At 37.6% G+C, this 17,682-nt stretch overlaps 1 protein-coding gene and 1 non-coding gene across 2 annotated transcripts; one reads left to right on the top strand and one right to left on the bottom strand.

Annotated features, from left to right (window-relative positions):
* Positions 1 to 544: 544 nt before the first annotated feature.
* On the top strand, positions 545 to 2,221 carry LOC140183400 (uncharacterized). Its single transcript, XM_072231814.1, has 2 exons — positions 545 to 937; positions 1,013 to 2,221. The coding sequence occupies exons 1-2, from the start codon at positions 545 to 547 to the stop codon at positions 2,219 to 2,221; spliced, it is 1,602 nt and encodes a 533-aa protein (XP_072087915.1).
* A 13,137-nt stretch (positions 2,222 to 15,358) lies between these two features.
* On the bottom strand, positions 15,359 to 15,466 carry LOC112793120 (small nucleolar RNA R71). Its single transcript, XR_003197829.1, has one exon. It is a non-coding gene; the product is annotated as a small nucleolar RNA R71 (small nucleolar RNA).
* Positions 15,467 to 17,682: the final 2,216 nt, after the last annotated feature.

Here is a 17,682-nt window from a genome sequence, read left to right as displayed (position 1 = left end):
ACAATAATATTTTGTATTTTACTTAATTTGATTGCCGTTATCTGTTGAATGATTTAATTGCTACTGCTGCTGCTGGGTCCCAAATCTGTTTGATTATATCAATTTAATTCTTGCTTGCTAAATGATGATTGTGCTAAATTCGTGGTTAAATGGTTGGATATGGCAATTACAATTTTTTTTGTCTGTAATTTTTACAGTTATTCGTGGTTAAGGTTGAAGGCGAAAGTTTTTGGTTAAGGTCTTCCAAGAAGATTTTGTCAAAACGTTGATCGTGTCATGGCAAGGTACAATGCATACTTTAATTCTTTTGATTTGTTAGTTTTGAAGTTGCAATTTAACTTATTATATTTGTACTATAAATTCTATGTTTCTCTTTATTTGTTTTACCTCAATGGGTTTCTAGAGAATTACTTCTAAGACTAGGAACTATTTCCCTTTGTAGCGAATAACACCCTGCCTCCTCTATTCTTCTAATCTTCACTTTGCAATCCCTTATAAATTTTTCGCCTAAAAAATTTAATAATTATCGATTAGGTTTTGTGATATGCCAAAGGATTGGATGGATCTACCGAGGTATAGCGAAGAGTATATCAATGGTGTTATTAGTTTTTTAGACTTTGCATACTCTGAGGGAGAACCGGATGGACGACAAATTCAATGTCCTTGTAAGAGGTGTTGTAACATTAATTGGTATAGAAGAGATGTGGTATTTGACCATTTAGTAGCCGACGGATTTGTTAAGGGATATAGAACATGGATTAATCATGGCGAATGGGCAATCCCGATGGCAGTTGACGATGACACGGATGATGAAGAAGGTGCACGCGATGACATCGAAGGACTGCTTAATGATGCATTTGGAGATGTATCTCATGCTGAGGGTGTTACTGTAGGTCAAAATGAAGAGGCTAAAAAGTTTTACAATTTAATAGATGGGGCAAGTTAAGAGTTATACCCGGGGTGCAAGAAATTTTCTACATTATCTTTTACCATCCGTCTGTACTTGTTAAAGTGTTTGCACGGTTGGAGCAATGCCTCCTTCACTTCACTTCTTGAGCTATTGAAAGAGGCAATGCCTGACATTAACATACCTTCATCTTTCCATAAGACAAAGTCTATGATAAGAGATTTAGGTCTGGATTATAAAAAAATTGATGCTTGTCCTAATGATTGCCTCCTGTATAGAAAAGAACTAAAGGATGAAAAACACTGTCGTGTCTGTGGAACTTCTCGATATACTGAAAATTCCAGTGATAATAGCGAGAACCAACCTGACAAGAAAGGTCGTCTTATTCCTGCAAAGACTCTGAGATACTTTCCTATAATTCCAAGACTTCAGAGATTATTTATGTGCTCAAAAACGGCAGCTAGTCTGAGGTGGCATGATGAGGAGCGCATAAAAGATGGGACGTTAAAGCATCCTGCTGATGGCTTGGCATGGAAGAACCTTGATGAAATGGATGAAGAATTTGCTAAAGAATCTCGCAATATTAGACTAGGCTTGTCAAGTGATGGGTTCAACCCATTTCGTAGCATGAACATTTCATGGAGCACGTGGCCCGTGATGCTGATGGTATACAACTTGCCTCCGTGGATGTGCATGAGACCCGAATATTGTATGCTATCTTTGCTTATTCCTGGGCCACAATCACCTGGTAAAGACATTGATGTGTATCTACAACCATTGATAGAAGACTTGAAGTTATTGTGGGAAAAAGGGGTCAAAACCTATGATGCGTCAAAGAATGAGACCTTTCACATGCGGGCAGCTCTTTTGTGGACAATCAACGATTTTCCTGCTTATGCTATGTTGTCTGGGTGGAGTACAAAGGGAAAGTTGGCTTGCCCTTGTTGCAACAAAAATACTAGTAGCTTACAACTAAAACACAGTCGGAAGACAGTTTATATGGACCATCGTGTCTTTTTACCCATGGATCATCCATGGAGAACCAATACAAGGTCTTTTAATGGGAAGCAGGAATTAAGACCCCCTCCACCTGTTATAGAAGGACCCGAAATTTTTGAGATGCTACAAAATGCTGAGAATGTCTTTGGAAAGAAGCAAAGTACATCAAGTAGTTTCCCATGGAATTGGAAAAAAAGATCAATTTTCTTTGAATTGCCTTACTGGCACAAGAACCCACTGCGTCACAACTTAGATGTCATGCACATAGAGAAGAATATACTTGACAGTGTAATTGGAACTCTCTTGGATATGTGATGAGCGGATAATTTGTACGCTTTTTGGCATTGTTTTTAGTATGTTTTTAGTATGATCTAGTTAGTTTTTAGTATATTTTTATTAGTTTTTAGTTAAAATTCACTTTTCTGGACTTTACTATGAGTTTGTGTGTTTTTCTGTGATTTCAGGTATTTTCTGGCTGAAATTGAGGGACCTGAGCAAAAATCTGATTCAGAGACTAAAAAGGACTGCAGATGCTGTTGGATTCTGACCTCCCTGCACTCAAAGTGGATTTTCTGGAGCTACAGAAGCCCAATTGGTGCGCTCTCAACGGCGTTGAAAAGTCGACATCCTGGGCTTTCCAGAAATATATGATAATCCATACTTTGCCCAAGATTTGATGGCCCAAATCGGCGTACAAAGTCACCCTGAGAAATTCCAGCGTTAAACGCCGGAACTGGCACCAAAATGGGAGTTAAACGCCCAAACTGGCATAAAAGCTGGCGTTTAACTCCAAGAGGAGTCTCTACACGAAAATGCTTCATTGCTCAGCCCAAGCACACACCAAGTGGGCCCGGAAGTGGATTTTTATGTCATTTACTCATCTCTGTACACCCTAGGCTACTAGTTCTCTATAAGTAGGACCTTTTACTATTGTATTAGAAGCTTTTGATCATGTTTTTATGATTGAACCCTCATTGGGAGGCTGGCCATTCGGCCATGCCTAGACCTTTGTTCTTATGTATTTTCAACGGTGGAGTTTCTACACACCATAGATTAAGGTGTGGAGCTCTGCTGTACCTCGAGTATTAATGCAATTACTATTGTTCTTCTATTCAATTCCGCTTGTTCTTGTTCTAAGATATCACTTGTTCTTCAACTTGATAAATGTGATGATCCGTGACACTCATCATCATTCTCACCTATGAACGTGTGATTGACAACCACCTCCGTTCTACCTTCGATTGGGTGAATATCTCTTGGATTCCTGATACACGATGCATGGTTGATCGCCTGACAACCGAGTGCTCGCCTGACAAATGAGCCAGCCATTCCGTGAGATCAGAGTCTTCGTGGTATAGGCTAGAACTGATGGCGGCATTCAAGAGAATCCGGAAGGTCTAACCTTGTCTGTGGTATTCTGAGTAACTACAAGAAAAAGGCGTATTTGTAACAAAAAATATTGTTACTAAACGTCGATATTTTGATACAAAAGTTTTTTGTAACAAAAAAAGGGTCCATTGCAGTAAGTCCCGTTACAAAAAGTTTTTGTAACGAAAAACGGAACTGTTACAATTCAAAAGCATATTTTGTAACAGTTTTTTTTGAAACAAAAAAAACGTTAGCTGTTACAAAAGTGGTAACAATTTTTGATTTTGAACGTGTTTTTCGTGACAGTCAATTTTTTTCCTATCAAAAAATTTTGTTACAAAATGTAACATGATTTTGTAACATATTTTTCTTTAGTTACGAAAGGAAACTAATTATTTTGTAACTACTTTTTTTTTATTACAAATGACATGCATAATTTACTGAATTAATTTTTTAAATTAACTAGTATATTAACAATGGTAATAAGCAAGTTTACATGTATATAACATGCAAAAACATACATAAATCAAACCAAATCTTTTTAGCTAAGATTGTCTTGAAACAAAATAACACTAGTTAGTGAGTACATTGATTAGTTCAACCAAAACATAAAAGTTCTAACATACAAAGTTCAACCAAAACATAAAAGTTCTAACATAGTTAATGTCTCTATGCATCAAAATATTGTTGAGCTAATTCTTGGTAGCATATGATCTCCATTTCAGCACTCCTGTAAATAAGAAAAACCGAAACAAAGAAGTTAGAAACAACATATAACACTGATTTTATTTTTTCCACCAAGTTATATCCAAAATGTTTAGAAAAATTTCGGCAGAACCTCCCCTAAAATTTGGATATTTCCACCGTCCACGGTTCCAACAAACACAACCAAAGCGCAACTTATATCTCAACCATACCCAACCAAAATTATCAAACCAAATAATAGGACATTTGTCATATTTCAACCATGACACAAGCAAAATGTGATAGATAGATCCATAAACAAATTAAAGTATACTAGTATAAAATGGGAATCATCTACGAAAATGTATTAAAGCCACAAGCAACTTTAGGAGTACCTTTAGGGTCTAGTTTGTTTCATTGTCAAAGCGCGCCATGAGAGAATTCACAACAGCTTGTTGAGCTTCCAATTGAGCTTTCATTTGAGCTAATTCTTCCTCTTGCCGCGTTCGTTGCTCTTCAAGTTTTTCCTTGAGCACATCTATTTCCTTTGTTAGCTCCTCACGGTCTTGCATTGCCTCTTGAAGTTGAGCTTGAATCCTTAACTTAGACTTTGTAGCCTTTATGCCATAACTTGCACCACTTTTGTCACCTCTCACAAGTAGAAAAGCTTCATTTGGAGTGAGAGGATTTTCCAAATCATAGGATTCATCAAGCATAGAGGTAATATCATCCTACACAATCCAATTTGTGATTTGAAAATGGAGATAAAATTTAACTTGCATGCAGTTGAAAGAGGAAAAGGTTAGTAATATTACATCAATTTGTTTAGCTTTTTCATTGACCCATTCTCCATTACTCTTTTGATGAGTAATTTGCCACAATTCTTGAATGTCAGGTTCGACACCGGTTCTAGGATGGCGCTGCAATTTTTTTGGAAGTTTAAAATATAGCATGTAGTTAAGTACAAACGTGACATAGCAGAAAATTCAAGACCAAATTAAACAGTTTAAGACTATTTACCCGATCACGTCTAACAACTTGAAATGTCCTTCGACCAACAATATGTGGTACAACGTGATGCTTTCTATTATCTTTGTTTCTTAAACTTTTTTCCTATAGAAGACCAAACTCAGAAAAGAGAAAAGGAGGTAAGGTATAATTATTTGCATTGACCTAAAATAGCAAAACAACATAAGCACACCTGAATGGTTGTCACAATGAAAAATTCAAACCTGAAAAGAAGGACTTCCAAAGTAGGAAACCAAATTCTCCCATGTCTCCGGTAGAACATTGTTTGGCGGATTTTGAAGGCGCTCCTCATCAGTTTGATACAACTCATAGTGCTCACGCAGTCTTGAGCGCCAACTTCGATAACATATGTTAGCCTTAGCTAAAATCATATTGCGCGTTACCTGCGTATCTGCTATATCAAACTTTTCCTACATATGATAGCAGAAATAAAAGCTTTAATATACATAATAGCAGAAATAAAAGCTTTAATATACATAATAGCTTTAACGTATGATAGCAGAAATAAAAGCTTTAACATATGTTAGCCTAAGCTAAAATCAAATTGCGCATTGCCTTAGCTAAAATTAGTTAGCAGAAACAAAAAGCTTTAATATACATAATAGCTTTAACATATGATAGCAGAAATAAAAGCCTTAACATATGTTAGCCTTAGCTAAAATCATATTGCGCGTTGCCTTAGCTAAAATTAGTTAGCAGAAATAAAAGCTTTAATATACATAATAGCAGAAAATATAAATTTAGTATTACCAAAACAATGTCGCATATTTTTTGCTTGACATCATCTCCAACTTGGCTCCATTTCTCTACATCCAAAGGAGCATTTTGTCTTGTAACAATCCCCACTTCAGATGCAAACAGATCAGCATGGATGCCATTAGGAGCCAAGTTCTCCATAGAGATTGGCAATTCCAATTTCCCATTTGTCTTTGTTTTTATAACCCTATTTGTTGCAATCCCACGCGAAGGTCCCCTTTTACCGATACGCCTATCAACGGGGGCAGTGGGTGGTGCTGAAGTAGGCTCTGCCTGGGCTGGGACAGGGGCTGCTGGGGCTGGGGCAGGGGCTGCAGGGGCTGCCTGGGCTGGGGCAGGGGCTGCAGGGGCTGGGGCAGGGGCTCCAGGAGCTGGGGCTGCATGGGCTGGGTCAGGGGCTGCAGGGGAAGGGGCTGCAGGGGCAGGGGCTGGGGCTGCCGGGGCTGGGGCAGGGGCTGGGGCTGGGGCACGGGCACGGGCTGCCGGGGCTCGGACAGGTGCTCGTGGTGTATAACCAGATGCAGCAGCCCTTGTCAATCTCCGTGATGCCATTATGTTACGCAATCTACAATAAAGTTAACAGAGATAACATTAAAGAAATGAATTGTAAAATATATACATCATTTAATATACAATTGCACACAGGAAAGTACATCAATATTTTGTTGGACATGATTCAAAATATATTATACTTTTCAAAGAAGTTAAACAAGTGGAACAAAGAGTGCATATCTTTGCAAAGATACCCTAAATTCAGTGACCATCCTATACAAAAAGTGGATAAGGTCAATCATCCTCCTATACAAAAAATGGATAATTTAGCAATTGCAAAGATCTTGTAATCCCCAAAATAAAAATACTAAGATGTCAATCACTGTCATTTGAATCTGCTTCTTCCTCTTCTTCTTCTTCCTCTTCTTCTTCTTCTTCTTGTTCCTCTTCTTCTTCTTCCTCTACTTCTTCTTCTTCTTTATCTTCCATGGACTTAGGGACGTCCACACTTGATCCCTCTATGTCAGCTCTACCCAATTCCATCAAAAAATTCATATCACCCGAACTGGGTACTTGATTAAAGCTTCCCATTTCAGCTTGTTGGTATGCCTCTTCTTGCATGATTTCTTGCTCGGGCACATCATATGTATTGCGAGGCTTTACTCGGACCACAGTACACCAATTAGGCCTTTTAATTGCCTTTACATAGTATACTTGTTCAGCTTGACATGCTAAAATGAAAGGCTCATCCTTATATCTAACATATGTGACATCCACATTTATGAATCCATACTCATCTTTACTATATCCCCTACTTTGATTTCGGCCTATTGGAGGAACATCAAACCACTCACACTTAAATAAGACCACTTTATGTCTTCCGACATAATCTAACTCAATAATATCAGTCAACACGCCATAATAATCCACACCCCCAGTCAATTCATCTCCCTTCACAACTACTCCACTATTTTGAGTCTTCAAAGAGGCTTCATGGGTTTTGCTTCTAAATGTAAAACCGTTCACAGCACATGTGTTGTAGAAATGTGCACGACGATCAGGACCTCTTGCTAGAGAAAGCAGCTGATTATTCACCCGTGCACTCCCTACTTTGTGTAGATCTGAAATCTAAATGAATGAATTGCAATTAAAACTAAAAACTCCCAAGAGTTTCCTCAACTCTACAATTATCAAAGTTTACTCATTTACCTTCCTTTCAAACCATTTCACAAATTGATCCTTGTGCATTTTCTGCAGATATCTTGGATTTTCTCTTGTTAAAACTGCCATATGTTCATCAACCCATGGTTGAACTTCTTCACAATTCTTCAGCACATAGAATTGAGCTTCCCTATGCTCTAGGATACTAAGTTCCTTGTATGCCCCTTTACAACTAAACTGGCAAAGTACTTTGAACACAGCTATGCCTGGCATAGGTTCATTCTCGCCAAGGTCAGAATTATTGGAATTTTCATCCAAATATCTCCCCACAAGGGTCATTGCTTCTTCCGAGATATAACCCTCACATATTGACCCCTCAGGACGTGCTTTGTTTCCAACATAACTCTTTAGTGTGCGCAAATATCTAGAATTGAATTTTTAAGGAATGTTAGAAACCTACATTAAACTATACTATAAGGCAAATTCTAAGTTGTTGTCAATTCTAAAGGGCTAACCTCTCAACAGAGTACATCCAGCGATATTGAACAGGTCCGGCTAACTTAGCTTCATGGGCAAGATGAACGGTTAGGTGAACCATCACATCAAAAAAAGCCAGAGGAAAAACGGTTTCTAATTTACATAGTGTGATTGCAATCTGGGTTTCAAGTTTGTCTAGAACGTCCACCTTCAACTCTTTGGAGCAAAGCTCTCCAAAGTAAATACTAAGATGTATCAACGGTTCACATACTTGTTTGGGTAAAAGCTCACGAATTGCAAGTGGTAGCAGCCGTTCTATTAGGACATGGCAATCATGGCTCTTCAAGCCGTAAATTTTGCAATCTTCAACGTGCACACACCTTCCAATATTTGATGAATACGAATCAGGCAACTTGAGTTCTTTCAAGAACTGACAAAGAAGTTGCCTTTCATTCTCCTTCCTAGTCTTTGACAAAGTATATTTGGCTATCGGCATCACAAACTTGTTGCCCACTCTACGAGGATGAAGGTCTCTCTTGATACCCATAAGTTGAAGATCAAGCCGTGTATTAAGATTGTCCTTTGTCTTTCCATCTATATTCAATAGTGTACCCAGTATATTATCGAACACGTTCTTCTCTATATGCATTACATCTAAATTATGACGTAACAATAATGTCTTCCAATAAGGTAACTCAAAGAAAATGCTTTTCTTTTTCCAATTTCCAGCCACCTTGTCATGGTCAGACTTCTTTCTCTTTTTAGTATTGTTCCCAAACTCCGTTTGTTCAAAAGTTTTGAACTCTTCTACGACATCATAACCAGACAGTGGCTTAGGTGCTTCGCCAAGTTCCCTGGTATTGTCGAAAGAACTCTTATTTCTTCGCCACGGATGATCATGCGGCAAATAGCGGCGATGTCCCATATAGCAATGCTTGTGTCCATGTTTCAGCCTCTTAGATCTAGTTTCCCTGTGGCAACACGCACATGCTAGTGCACCTTTAGTGCTCCAACCGGATAACATAGCATAGGCTGGGTAATCATTTATTGTCCATAAAACTGCAGCAGACAACTTAAAGTTCCTTCTCTGAACCACATCAAATGTTTCAACACCCCCTTCCCACAATTCTTTCAACTCTTCAATTAACGGTTCTAAGTATACATCAATAGAATTGCCAGGGGATTTAGGGCCGGGAATAAGTAGAGATAACATCCAATTTGAATGTTTCAAAGCCATCCAAGGAGGATAGTTATATGGGATGAGAACAACTGGCCACGTACTATAGGAAATGTTCATATTGCCGAACGGATTGAATCCATCACTAGCAACTCCAAGCCTGATATTTCTAGCATCACGTGCAAACCATTCGTGCTCCTCATCGAATGTCTTCCACGCCATCGAATCTGCTGGGTGTTTTAGGACTCCATCGTCAAGTCGTTTCTCTTTGTGCCACCTTACTTCTCGCGCTGTTTCTTCACACATGAAGATCCTTTGAAGCCTAGGCTTTAACGGAAAGTATCTTAGTATCTTCTGGGGTACCTTCTTCCGAAAGTTATCCTTTTCATTCCCCCTACCCTTCACCCATCTAGATTGCTTACACTTTGGACATTCATCAAGATCAGCATATTCTTGCCCCCGAAACAAAATGCAATCATTCACACAAGCATCTATCTTCTCGTAATCTAATCCCAAATCTCGAATCACTTTTCGAGCATCATAAAATGAAGTTGGACAAGAGTTTTCCTTTGGAAATATGCTTTTTAGAAAGAGCAACAAAGCATCAACTGAATTGTTGCTCCATCCATAGCGACATTTCATTTGAAACAACTTGACAATGAAAGATAACCTTGATATCCCACTGTCCGGATACAGGCTTTGCTCATAATCCCTCATTAGCCTCTGGAACCTCTTTGCCCCCTGATGAGGTTCTTCTTCTATATTTTCATCTACGTTGGTAGCGAAATCTCTCGGCGTCTCCCCTAGTGTTTCTCCTCTAAAGATGTTATACAACATCTCATAAGTGGCAGAATCATTCTCCCCTTCACAATCAATTTCATTTAGATCAGACACATCTATAGTGGATGTATCTTGACGTATCTCACCATGATGCACCCATGTCTTATAAGAGGTCACTATCCCCCATTGGCGCACATGATGATGAACTTCATTTCTAAATTTGAACATAAAATTGTTGCATTTGGGACAAGGACAACGTATTTGATTTTTCACACCGGGTTGAGAGAAGGCAATATCCAAAAATAATTCATCGAGGCACTTTCTAAACTCAGGAGTACGCCTATCAAAATTAACCCAATATTTCTGGTAATTGACCATTGGACTAATTTCTGCAGGAGACGAGAATGGATAGAAGGATGTAAAGAGTGAAAAGAAAGAGAGCAGCATGACATAACATAGCATCACCGGGACTATCACTTTCAAAATCACCAAAAAAAGTGCAAAAAAAAGAACCAAAATAATAAAGCCCAGAAATAAAAAATAGAACAAAAATATCAACTCTCCCAATAACCTAAAAATTAGATAATCAACCATGTTACACACCAATACTATCAACTACAACAACATCAGCATAATCAATCAACAATACTCAAATAAACTAAAGTTAGCTTCAGCAGACTCAATGTTCAGTATTTCAGCTAAGATTATCAGATAGCAGCATATTTAACAATACTCAAATAAACTGAAGTTACCTTAAGCAGAAATGAAATCGGACCAGACCAGACCAGCAGGAGAAGAAGGACACCTGAATCAGACCAGCAGAGGCAAAGGACAACGCCGGATGAGCAGAGCAGCATAAACTATCCTAATTCAATGCAATGTAAAATACACAACATTATTAACAAAATTTAATCCATATCTCTATGTTACTAAGGATCAAATAGTTACCATCTTTACTCAATTCACAAACACAAAAGTAAAAAAAAAAAAAACAAAATCGAACAGAGTTAAAAGAAAGCAAAAGCTAATAACACTAATACAGTCCAACAGATATGAAACTAATATCTTCAGTCACAACATCAGCAGAATCAAGGTTCATGTACATTAAACTGGACTTACCTTCAGCAGAGGAGACGATCAGAGCAGACCGGCAGCAGACCAACGAAGCACGGCAGAACCAGATGAAATTAAAGACTGCAACACAACACCAGAAGAAGACCCTTTTATTAAATCTGCATTATTTCACTATCAAGCTAGGAGACAAAGAAATTAGTACTAATAAAAGCTTCTTCTGCTTTATTATGTAACTCAGGTTTTCCAACATAAATATACAAGCCTCAACAAAGAAAAAAGAACAAACAGAACAACATATTAAATCATCTACTTTTACATACAGTTACATTTATGAGTTAGTATCAATTTTTCTCTTCTAAACCTACAATAAACCAGCAACACTGAAGTCCACAAAATCACTGTACAATAACTACATATAAGAAAAAAATCACCTCTATAGTGAAGAATGTCAGCAGCAGAACCACACTGAGTGAAAGGTTGGGGCCGTTCCACCGTCCAAGACGCAGGCCACAGGCGACGACAGCTCACAGCCAACAGAGGAGTCACCCAACAAGACGACCGCAGAAACCGAGGTAGAAGATGCAGATGAGGTACGACGCGGAGGCGAAGAAGGCAGAACGCAGGGGAGCGTGGACGGCGAGGACGACACGGACAGAGGTGAGCAGCGGCGCAGACGAAGCAGATTTGAGGAGCGAGTGGAGGACCACGACACCGCCGAGACGTCTCCCAGGGGCTAGGCCGGCGAATCTTCCTCCGGCAGCAGCTCCATTCTCCCTCGTGGATAGGGTTTCGACGGCGCGAAGGTTTGGGAGTGGGTGGGTGTGAGGCTTCGAGTGAGGTGGGAGAATGGGGGAACTTAGGGTTTTTTTACTTTTTACATTCACTTAGTATATTAACTCTTAGGTTTTTACACTGCTGCTTCTTTTTTTAATTTTTTTTGGAATATTTTTAATTACTGTTATTTATAGTTATAAATTAATAAAGAATTTTTTATCTTTCACAAATTAGTCTTAAGTATATTTATAATTCTGATTATTTAAAGTTATATACTAATTTTATAAACACATATAAATTAATATTTACATCATTTAAAAATTAATGAATATGTAAAAAATAATATAAAAATTATATTTTAAATGATTTATATAAATAATTTATTTAATTTCTGAAACAAAATACAATTATTTTAAAAAAAATATACAGACAATTTTTTTAATTCTTAAAGTTTTTAACATTTCGAATAGAATAGTATAAATTATACATATATTTTCTGACACCAAAAAAAACTTGTTACAAACAATGTTGAATTTGGTGACAAATGAATTTTTTGTTACAACATAATTTGAGTTTTTCAGACAAAAAAATATTTTGTTACAAATTATTTGACTTTTTGAAACAAAAAAATATTTTGTTACAAAATACTACGACTTTTTGCAACTATTTAACTTTCTGTTACAAAACATTATAATATTTTGTAACAATACCATACGGCGTTACGAAAACAACCATAATTTGTAACAAAATAAAATACATTGTTACAAAATATCTGGATGTTTTGTAACAATTTCTCATATTGTTACAAAACATATCTTTTTTGTAACAATCAGCAACTATTGTTACAAAAAAATGGTTTTTTGCAACAATTTTAAATTTGATACAAAATTTTTGTTACAAATGTTCCATTTTCTTGTAGTGATTCAATGATTGAATGACTGTGACGTGCTTCAAACTCCTGAGGGCGGGGCGTTAGTGACAGACGCAAAAGAATCACTGGATTCTATTCCGGCCTGATCGAGAACCGACAGATGGATAGCCGTGCCGTGACAGGGTGCGTTGAACATTTCCACTGAGAGGATGGGAGGTAGCCACTGACAACGGTGAAACCCTTGCTTAAGCTTGCCATGGAAAGGAGTAAGAAGGATTGGATGAAGACAGTAAGAAAGCAGAGAGACGGAAGGGAAGGCATCTTCATACGCTTATCTGAAGTTCCTACCAATGAATTACATAAGTATCTCTATCTTTATCTTTATGCTTTATGCGTTTATCACCATACCCATTTGAGTTTGCCTGACTAAGATTTACAAGGTGACCATAGCTTGCTTCATACCAACAATCTCTGTGGGATCGACCCTTACTCGCGTAAGGTTTATTACTGGGACGACCCAGTACACTTGCTGGTTAGTTGTGCGAAGTTGTGTTTATGCCATGGTATTGAACACCAAGTTTTTGGATTCATTACCGGGGATTATTTGATTTGTGAAAAGTATTGATCACAATATCGCATTATCAAGTTTATGGCGCCGTTGCCGGGGATTGTTGAGTTTGGACAACTGACGGTTCATCTTGTTGCTTAGATTAGGTATTTTTTTTCGGAATTCTTGAAGATGAATTCTAGAGTTTCATGATGATTTGTTGAAATCTGGCTGGCTGTGAAGCCATGTCTAATTTCATTGGACCGAGGTTTCAACTTATCATCACAAAAGCTTGTTGATCTCTATCAATCTTGCTTTTGGAGCGGTGATCTGCTAAGGCTTGGCTGGCCATTGGCCATGTCTAGTGTTTTGGACCGAAGCTTTCCTTGAAAGCTTGGCTGGCTGTGAAGCCATGTCTAATTCCTGGACCGGAGTCTTAGACTAGCATTGCACTGATTCCTGGAATTCTCATTAAGAATTTTGATATTTTTTTCCACTTAATTTTCGAAAATCCAAAAAAAAAAATTTTAGAAAATCATAAAATCCAAAAATATTTTTGAGTCTAGTGTTTCATTTTAAGTTTGGTGTCAATTGCATGCATTCATTCATGTGTCTTAAGGATCTTCAAATAATTCTTGATGATTTCTTACTCTGATCTTTGAATTCTCTTGACTTGAGTGTTTATGTGTCTCATATGCATTCTCATTAGTGTCAATAGTATACAAACTGCTAAGTTTGGTGTCTTGCATGCATTGTTATTTGATTTTAGTTGCATTTTGATTATTATAAAAAAATTCCAAAAATATTTTTTATTTGTGTCTTCTCAAGTCAATAATACAGAGAATTGAAGATTCAGAACATACAGCAGAGGAATTGCACAGAAAAAGCTGGGCGTTCAAAACGCCCAGTGAAGAAGGACAGACTGGCGTTTAAACGCCAGCCAGGGTACCTGGTTGGGCGTTTAACGCCCAAAAGGGTATAGTTTTGGGCGTTAAACGCCAGAATGTGCACCATTCTGGGCGTTTAACGCCAGGATGGCACAAGAGGGAAGATTTTGTTTTTAATGCAGATCTTTTTTTCAGTTTTCAAACTTTTTCAAAATCAAATCTTTTTCAAATCATATCTTTTCAATCATATGTTTTCAAAATCAATTTCTTTCTATTTTTAAAAATACTTGCTATCAATTAATGATTTAATTCAACATTTCAAGTATGTTGCCTTTTCTGTTGAGAAAGGTTTAATGTTTGAATCATATCTTTTCTTGTTAGCCAAGTCATTGATTTTCAAAATCAAATCTTTTTTTTAAAATATTTTTCAAATCATATCTTCTCAATCACACCTTTTTAAAACTAATCATATCTTCTTAACCACATCTTTTTCAAAAGAGTTTTCAATCAAATCTTTTTTATTTCTAATTTCAAAATCTTTTTCAAAAATCACTTGATTTCTTTTCCACTTTCATTTTCGAAAATCAATTAGTGTTTTTCAAAAATGTTTTCAAAATCTTTTACTTAATTTTTGAAAATTACTTCCCTTCTTCTCACATCTTTCTATTTATGGACTAACACTATTCCTTAATGCAAAATTCGAACTCCATCTCCTTTGATAAGTTCGAATTTTCTACTTCTGTCTTCTACTTTTCTTTTCCTCTGACACCTAAAGGAATCTCTATACTGTGACATAGAGGATTCCACATTTTCTTGTTCCCTTCTCTTTCTTATGAGCAGGAGCAAGGACAAAAGCATTCTTGTTGAGGCTGATCCTGAACCCGAAAGGACCTTGAAGCGAAAGCTAAGAGAAGCCAAGGCACAACTCTCTGTAGAGGACCTAACCGAATTCTTCAAAGACGAAGAACACATGGCAGCCGAAAACAACAATAATGCCAACAATGCAAGGAAGGTGCTGGGTGACTTTACTGCACCTACTCCCGATTTCTATGGGAGAAGCATCTCTATCCCTGCCATTGGAGCAAACAACTTTGAGCTTAAGCCTCAATTAGTTTCTCTAATGCAACAGAATTGCAAGTTCCATGGACTTCCATTGGAAGATCCTCATCAGTTTTTAGCTGAATTCTTGCAAATCTGTGACACAGTCAAGACTAATGGGGTTGACCCTGAGGTCTACAGACTGATGCTATTCCCTTTTACTGTAAGAGACAGAGCTAGGACATGGTTGGACTCACAACCTAAAGAAAGCCTGGACTCTTGGGAAAAGCTAGTCAATGCCTTCTTGGCAAAATTCTTTCCACCTCAAAAATTGAGTAAGCTTAGAGTGGAAGTCCAAACCTTCAGACAGAAGGAAGGAGAATCCCTCTATGAAGCTTGGGAAAGATACAAACAATTAATCAGAAAGTGTCCCTCTGATATGCTTTCTGAATGGAGCATCATAGGTATTTTCTATGATGGTCTCTCTGAACTGTCCAAGATGTCTTTGGATAACTGATGAACGGATAATTTATACGCTTTTTGGCATTGTTTTTAGTATGTTTTTAGTATGATCTAGTTAGTTTTTAGTATATTTTTATTAGTTTTTAGTTAAAATTCACTTTTCTGGACTTTACTATGAGTTTGTGTGTTTTTCTGTGATTTCAGGTATTTTCTGGCTGAAATTGAGGGTTCTGAGCAGAAATCTGATTCAGAGACTGAAAAGGACTGCAGATGCTGTTGGATTCTGACCTCCCTGCACTCGAAGTGGATTTTCTGGAGCTACAGAAGCCCAATTGGCGCGCTCTCAACGGCGTTGGAAAGTAGACATTCTGGGCTTTCCAGCAATATATGATAGTTCATACTTTGCCCAAGATTTGATGGCCCAAACCGGCGTGGCAAATTAGCCTCAGAAATTCCAGCGTTTAACGCTGGAACTGGCATAAAACTTGGAGTTAAACGCCCAAACTGGCATAAAAGCTGGCGTTTAACTCCAGAAAAGGTCTCTACATGAAAATGCTTCATTGCTCAGCCCAAGCACACACCAAGTGGACCCAGAAGTGGATTTTTACGTCATTTACTCATTTCTGTATACCCTAGGTTACTAGTTTACTATTAATAGGATCTTTTGACATTGTATCTGTACCTCATGACACTTTACACGTTTCTTTGTATACTTTCCACAGCATGAGTCTCTAAACCCCATGGTTGGGGGTGAGGAGCTCTGCTGTGTCTTGATGGATTAATGCAATTACTACTGTTTCTCATTCAATCATGCTTGCTTCCATTCTAAGATATCACTTGTTCTTAACCCGGATGAATGTGATGATCCGTGACACTCATCATATTCTCAACTATGAACGTGTGCCTGACAACCACCTCCGTTCTACCTTAGATTAAGTAGATATCTCTTGGATTCTTTAACCGGAATCTTCGTGGTATAAGCTAGAATTGATGGCGGCATTCAAGAGAATCCGGAAGGTCTAAACCTTGTCTGTGGTATTCTGAGTAGGATTCAATGATTGAATGACTGTGACGAGCTTCAAACTCCTAGCAGGCGGGGCGTTAGTGACAGACGCAAAAGAATCATTGGATTATATTCCGGCCTGACCGAGAACCGACAGATGATTAGCCATGCTGTGACAGAGCATAGGAACATTTTCACTGAGAGGATGGGAGGTAGCCATTGACAACGGTGAAACCCTACATACAGCTTGCCATGGAAGGAGCCCTGCGTGTTTGATGAAGAAGACAGTAGGAAAGCAGAGGTTCAGAAGACAGAGCATCTCCAAAACCTCAACCTATTCTCCATTACTGCAAAACAAGTAACCATTTCATGTTCTTTTGCTTTTCACAATCAATCCTGATAATTTCTGATATCCTGACTAAGATTTACAAGATAACCATAGCTTGCTTCAAGCTGACAATCTCCGTGGGATCGACCCTTGCTCACGCAAGGTATTACTTGGACGACCCAGTGCACTTGCTGGTTAGTTGTGCGAAGTTGCAAAAGTGTGATTGCAATTTCGTGCACCAAGTTTTTGGCGCCGTTGCCGGGGATTGTTCGAGTTTGGACAACTGACGGCTTATCTTGTTGCATAGATTAGGATTATTTTGTTTTTGTTGGTTTAGAGTCTTTTAGTTGAGTCTAGTTTCATATTTTAAGTTTGGTGTCAATTGCATGCTTTTGTTTTTCTTTTAATTTTCGAATTTGCATGTTCTTATTCCCTTTTTGATTCATAAAAATTCTAAGTTTGGTGTCCTCTTTGTGTTTTTCCCTTAAAAATTTTCGAAAATTAGTGTTTGATTTTCTAAAAATTTTAAGTTTGGTGTCTTTTTGTTGTTTTTCTCTTTCCTCTTTTCAAAAATCAAATCTTTTTCATAAAAATTTTTCAATCAGATCTTTTTAATTGCTGTTTTCAAAATCTTTTTGATCAACTAATTGATTCAGTTCTCAATTTGCTTTGATCTTATTTTCTTTTTGATTTTCGAATTTTCACTTTAATTTTCTTTTGTTTTATTTTATTTTTTTTCCGTCTAATTCAAAAAAAAAACAACAAAATATATCTATATGCAACCCATTATGGATCTAAGTGGGATTGATCAGTCCAAAAGGACTCTGGGGTCATATGCTAACCCCATTACAGCTGCATATGGGAGTAG

The sequence above is a fragment of the Arachis hypogaea genome, chromosome 3, assembly GCF_003086295.3.
Source record: "Arachis hypogaea cultivar Tifrunner chromosome 3, arahy.Tifrunner.gnm2.J5K5, whole genome shotgun sequence".
Lineage (NCBI taxonomy): Eukaryota > Viridiplantae > Streptophyta > Magnoliopsida > Fabales > Fabaceae > Arachis > Arachis hypogaea.
This window is presented reverse-complemented; position numbering and strand designations above follow the sequence as displayed.